General features: G+C 40.2%; 1 protein-coding gene across 1 annotated transcript; it reads left to right on the top strand.

Annotated features, from left to right (window-relative positions):
- The first annotated feature begins 66 nt into the window (after window positions 1–66).
- LOC145055181 (nuclear factor kappa-B-binding-like protein) lies at window positions 67–4,810 on the top strand. The gene is made up of 4 exons (XM_079003481.1): window positions 67–438; window positions 649–4,185; window positions 4,259–4,310; window positions 4,395–4,810. Exon 2 carries the CDS (start codon window positions 706–708, stop codon window positions 4,165–4,167), a length of 3,462 nt encoding a protein of 1,153 aa, XP_078859607.1. The 5' UTR covers window positions 67–438; window positions 649–705; the 3' UTR covers window positions 4,168–4,185; window positions 4,259–4,310; window positions 4,395–4,810.
- Window positions 4,811–6,204: the final 1,394 nt, after the last annotated feature.

Genomic DNA, 6,204 nt, shown 5'->3' on the forward strand with positions numbered 1-6,204 from the left:
AAAAGTACAAAAATGACAATATTACAAAGTATAGGGACCCACGGCCTGAGTTTTCTCCGCAGCAACCGTCTCGACTGAGTCACTCAGTCTCCTCCTCCAACGCCAACACCACCAAAAATCACCATCTCCCCCCTCTATCTCTCTGCAGAACTACACGCTTCTTTCTCTCTCTCTCTCTCTAACCCTAATTGCCCCTTTTCGTCTTTTCAATTATTGCCCACAATCAAACGGCTCATATCACTCCACGTCTCCATCACCATCATCTTTCTTCATCACCGTCTCTCTGCTACCTCACGAAATTGATTTTCTATAAGATCCCTTTTCTAGGGTTTTCCACACACACATACACACTCTCGAAGTTCTTGCAGAAAACGCGATATCGAAGAAAGATTTTCGTCCACGAGTGAGCTTCCGCTTTGTGGTTTTAGCACAATTAAGGTACTTAATCGATCCAAACTCTAATGCCCTAATTCGTATGATGGGTTGTTTCTTTCGTATATGTATATAATGTTCTCTACCCGTTTCAAGATTTATTCTGTGCCTTTTTTTGCTGTTCAGGATTATGGTGTCTATGATTTTACATGTTTTTATTGCATTGCTTCGAATTTATCTTAAAAGGTGTCTGTTCCTTTTTCGTTTTTGATTTAGGGGTTCGTCATGAATTGAGGGAATCAGAGAACTGTGTTATAGAATTTTGGTTATTGGATGGCGATTGAAAAGAACAGTTTCAAGGTCGTTGCCAGTGCTCGATTAGAGTCTGAGTTTTCTTCTCGTAGTCGTGAAGAAAGTATGTCTAGTGAAGATGATGACTTTCAGAGGCGAGGAGGTGTTGAGTTGGATGAAGATGAAGACGATTATGAAGATTGTGATTCCGGTGCAGGTTCTGATGACTTTGATTTACTCGAATTGGGTGAAACTGGTGAAGAATTTTGTCAAATTGGGGATCAAACATGTAGCATTCCTTTCGAGTTATACGATCTTCCAGGTTTAGGCGATATTTTATCCATGAATGTTTGGAACGATGTTCTTACAGAAGAAGAACGGGTAAGTCTTACAAAATACCTTCCCGATATGGACCAAGAACATTTCATGAGAACAATGAAAGAACTCTTCACTGGTTCCAATTTTCATTTTGGAGTTCCAATACATAAACTTTTTGACATGTTAAAGGGAGGTTTATGTGAGCCAAGAGTCTCACTCTACAGACAGGGACTCGGGTTCTTTCAGAAACACAAACACTATCACGTCATCAGAAAGCATCAGAACACAATGGTGAATAATCTCGTTTCAATACGCGACGCTTGGACAAAGTGTCGCGGATACAGCATTGAAGAAAAGCTTCGTGTGTTGAACATTATGAAAAGTCAAAAGAGCTTAATGTATGAAAAGATGGAAGAACAGGAAACCGATTCATCTGAATTTGAAGAATCCACTGATTGGGGCAACAAGAAGGTTAAAGATCGTAAACAGAAACATGCCCATTATCCAGGTTATCGATCCAGTCCAACATTAGCTTTAGAACAACCAAATAAACAAAACCCAAAAGGAACCCTAAAAGTTTCTGGATCAAAAATGGGTTCGGGTTCCATTGAAGTAAAGCCAGGTCCTTCAGGGTCAACTAGGGCTTATGGGTTTGTAGGCAATGATGAAGAAGAAGAAAGAACAATGTATGATGTTGCTGTTCATCGAGATCATAATGTTTCAATAAACAAATCAGGGAAAAAGTTTAAAGGTGTCCATGATGAATTTCCTGAAACTTACATGGGTTTACCTGTGTCATTGAGGACAGATATGCATGCTTTTGGTAGAAACAGAACTGTAAATTCATTGTCAGATATCAAGGTATTAACTTCAAGACCTTCTAATATAAGGGTACCTTATGATTATGGGAAAAAACTCAAACGCCCTGAGAATAATACTCTGTATACTAGAGGTGAACCATTATGGCATAACCAAGAACAAATGGATCCACCCTACAGAATGGGGCAGAAGAAGGGTAGAATGGTCAATAATGGCGGACGGGTGGTGGCAGCTGCTGAAGGAATGAAGATGCTGGCAAAAGGTGAGGAAACAGAGTCGGATTCATCTGAACAATTTGGGGAAGATGATGATGATAATAACCCTTTAATGAGAAGCAAATGGGCTTACCCTAGTGGTGGATCGGGTATAAAACCCGGGTCAAGTTTAAAAAAAGGTAAAAACAATAATAATAATTCAAGAAAGAATGGTGATTTCCGTGATGTCATGCTTCCTGGAGGTGAAGAGATGTATACTTTGAAAGGAAAACAGAAGGGTAAGTTTAATAATACACATGGGATCAATCATTTTGATGATTTTAATGGTGATGTTGAAGTTTCTGAAATGTTTCAAGTGCCCTTGCGAAAAGCATACCCTGGTGGGATCGGGAAGAAGCAAAAAGACTATTCTACCCTTCCGATGATTCACATGAACGATTATCTCGAAGACCCTTCTGTTGGAAGGTCTGGTAAAAAAGGTCAAATCTTTGAAGGGTATCCTGAAATGGGAGATGTAAGGTTATTAGGGTGCAACTCGGTTAACTCAGTGTCAAAAAAACGAAAGGTAAAAGATGAATTGATGTACATGGATGAACAAGAGAATCTTGGATACTCAAACTCAAGCCCACAACAACCACTTGATGATGTTTCCTTCATTAAAAAAAGGAAATGGTCGGATACAATTCCTTTTGAAAACATGATGAATGAGCAAATTATGGATACAACAGAGGAAGATTTGGAGTTAGAAAATAAAACCCAAAAAAAACCTTTCACTTTAATCACTCCCACAGTTCACACAGGGTTCTCATTCTCCATCATCCACCTTCTGTCAGCTGTACGCATGGCAATGGTCAGTCAACTTCCGGAAGATTCCATGGATGTTGACAAGACTCACAATGGTGAAGAAACAAAGCAAGAAGTCATAAATGGAGGAGATCAAGGTCCAACAACTTCCGATCCTTCATCTGTAAACCCTAATCTCCCATCTTTGACCGTGAAAGATATAGTCAACCGGGTCCGGTCAAACCCCGGAGACCCATGCATTCTTGAAACACAAGAGCCACTTCAAGATTTAGTACGCGGAGTCTTGAAAATCTTCTCTTCAAAAACCGCACCTTTAGGAGCAAAAGGATGGAAATCCCTCGTTTTATATAAAAAATCAATCAAAAGCTGGTCATGGGTGGGCCCCGTTTCTCAAATTTCATCCGATGATCAAGAAATAGTCGAACAAGTAACATCTCCCGAATCGTGGGGCCTACCCCACAAAATGCTGGTCAAACTCGTTGACTCATTCGCCAACTGGCTAAAAAGCGGACAAGAAACATTACAACAAATCGGAAGCCTCCCTGCTCCTCCACTAACACTAATGCAACTCAATTTGGATGAAAAGGAAAGATTCCGTGACTTAAGAGCTCAAAAGAGTTTAAATACAATAAACCCGAGTTCCGAAGAAGTCCGGGGGTATTTTCGGAAAGAAGAAATATTGCGGTATTTGATCCCGGATCGTGCGTTCGCGTACACAGCCGTGGACGGTAAAAAGTCAACCGTGGCGCCGTCGAGAAAAGGCGCGGGGAAACCGACGTCGAAAGCGCGGGACCACTTCATGCTGAAGCGCGACCGGCCGCCACATGTCACGATCCTGTGCCTGGTCCGGGACGCAGCTGCTCGGCTGCCCGGAAGCATCGGGACCCGGGCGGATGTTTGTACTTTGATACGGGATTCTCAATATATAGTGGAAGATGTGTCGGATGCTCAAGTGAATCAGGTTGTGAGTGGGGCGTTGGATCGGTTGCATTATGAGCGGGACCCGTGTGTGCAGTTTGATGGAGAGAGGAAATTGTGGGTTTATTTGCATAGAGAGAGAGAAGAGGAGGATTTTGAGGATGATGGGACTTCGTCTACTAAGAAATGGAAGAGGCAGAAGAAGGAATCCGGTGAGGGTGCGGACCAGGGGAGTGTCACGCTGGCTTACCGTGGGCCCGGGGAACAAACGGGTTTTGATTTGAGTTCGGATTTGAATGTGGACCCCATGGTTATGGGTATGGGTATGGGTATGGGTGATAAAATGTTGAGTGAAAGGAATTTGAATAATGAGGATTTTGATGATGGGAGAGAGGAAGATACGGAGGTTTTAAACACAAGTGTATCTTGATGATTTTTTTTTATAAAGGTAATTAATTTTCTTTAAATGTTATTATTATTTTTTGTTCATGTAACTGATGAGTAAATATGTTGCATTGCAGGACTATGATTTGGTGTCGTTATTCATACATACGGGCTTATCTTTTTGTGCAGGTTTTTATTTATACATTTTAAAGTCGTATTTTTTTATTTATAAAAATTGCATGTTATAGACAAGAAGAATATTTTGATATGCAGATGAATGGTCGTGATGTGATGTGATGTGATGTGATTGAGCCCCTGCCCTTGCAAAATGGAAGCTAATTTGAAAAGGGTGAATAAAGAAATATGGTGTAGTAATAAAGTGCTCTGAGAAAAGAATGGATTTTTGGGGAGAAATTTAATGGTTGAAGTTTGGAGGATGAAATATGAATATGTAGTAGTTTGGTGGTGGTATATAATTTTTTTTTTTTTGGTTAATTATGATTTATGCATATATGCTCTACGGGTTGTTAATATGAGGAGACCCATGGATTGTTGATGTCTTTTGTTGACTGAAAACTTTTTATATGTTTCTATGTTTGTAGGGGAGATGGAGTATGTGTATGATTTTTGGATACTAAATACTAACAAAGAGTTTATATAAAAATTACAAGATGGTTATTAGTTTATTATTGTAGGTGTTCATATTGTGTGGGGAAATGATATAATTGTAGCATCCAAAAACCGCTTGATACACGCAGAACTGAAACGTCCAATCCCAGGGCTTTTTATCAGTCCCACACATCTTTCTTTATCTCCTCACGTGTAAAAGATGAATTGATAAAAGAAGGTTGATCATGGGTGACTATTTTGAACATGTTGGAATCGTGAATAGGTCGAAATGTCTTCATAGGCCGAAACTTTGAAGTAAAGTACGAGTGAAATTCATGTTTCACTCGAGAAGGATTCGTCACCCATTCTACATCAACCTTGATTTCACATATAACAATTTTTAATCTCTTCCAATTGATGATTCTGTGATTTTTTTTTGACAAAACTGAACGAATGGTCCCTGTGGTTAGCTGAAAATTGCCACTTTGGTCCAAAAATGTTTGCACTAGCACCAGAGGTCCAAACTTTTCATTTTGTTGCGATTTTGGTCCGATTTTGTTTGAACTTTTTTATAAAGACGATTTTGCCCCTGATTATTTAATATTTTAATTTTCTTTTATTACAATAATTAAAAAGAATTAAAAAGAAAAGAAAAAAGAAGATACTCTCTCTCTCTCTCTCTCTCTCTTCAAAGCAGACGAGCACCACACGTTATACAACCTTGTGATCGATCGACACTCCCCGGAAATCCCCTTCTAGCCTCGCCTCTCATACCTCTCTCTCGAACCAACCGTCGCACCCGCTTCTTCTTCTTCTTCTTCCGTCGAGCAAAACCCACCGACGACCTCTTCTTCTTTATTGTTGTTGCTCGTGGCACCTCATCGGGACCCCCAAACGAACCTTGTTTTTGATTCCTCTTCCTGTTTCAAACCAACAACGGAGGCGTGTGGTCTGCTGTCGTTCTCTTCCAACAATCGCTCGGGGATGAGAGGGCCAAATCGGAGACCAAATTTGCAGAGATTGGCACTCTACCTATGTGTGTCTAGGGTTTTTTATTGGGGGTGACAGAAAGTTAGAGAAGGAAGATTCTGATGCCAAAACGACTTCATCTTTGCTTGAAGCAATCCCGACGATCTCGATTCTCAAATCGCCTCTCTCTACAACCTCTTTACAAACCCTTCTCAGATCTTACACCGATGAAGGTTTGGTGCTGAACTCGACTGATGTCCTTCTAGTTTTTTGAAACCCTAGCTATTCAGATCTGTTGTGGTGTTTGTGTGTGTTTAATCTCTCGTTTGTCTTGTTCGAGTTTGTGTATGTGTTTAATTTGTATGTGTGTGTGTTTGTGTTGTATCTGTTGAAAAATCGATGGATGTTCGTGTTGATTTGTGTTTGCTCATCAGATTTCATTTTTATGTGTGTGTGTGCTCATCTGATCTGATTTTGTGTGTGTATTCATCTGATTTCATTTAGG

Source organism: Lactuca serriola, chromosome 5 (assembly GCF_051521515.1).
Source record: "Lactuca serriola cultivar US96UC23 chromosome 5, Lser_US96UC23_V15, whole genome shotgun sequence".
NCBI classification, from domain to species: domain Eukaryota; kingdom Viridiplantae; phylum Streptophyta; class Magnoliopsida; order Asterales; family Asteraceae; genus Lactuca; species Lactuca serriola.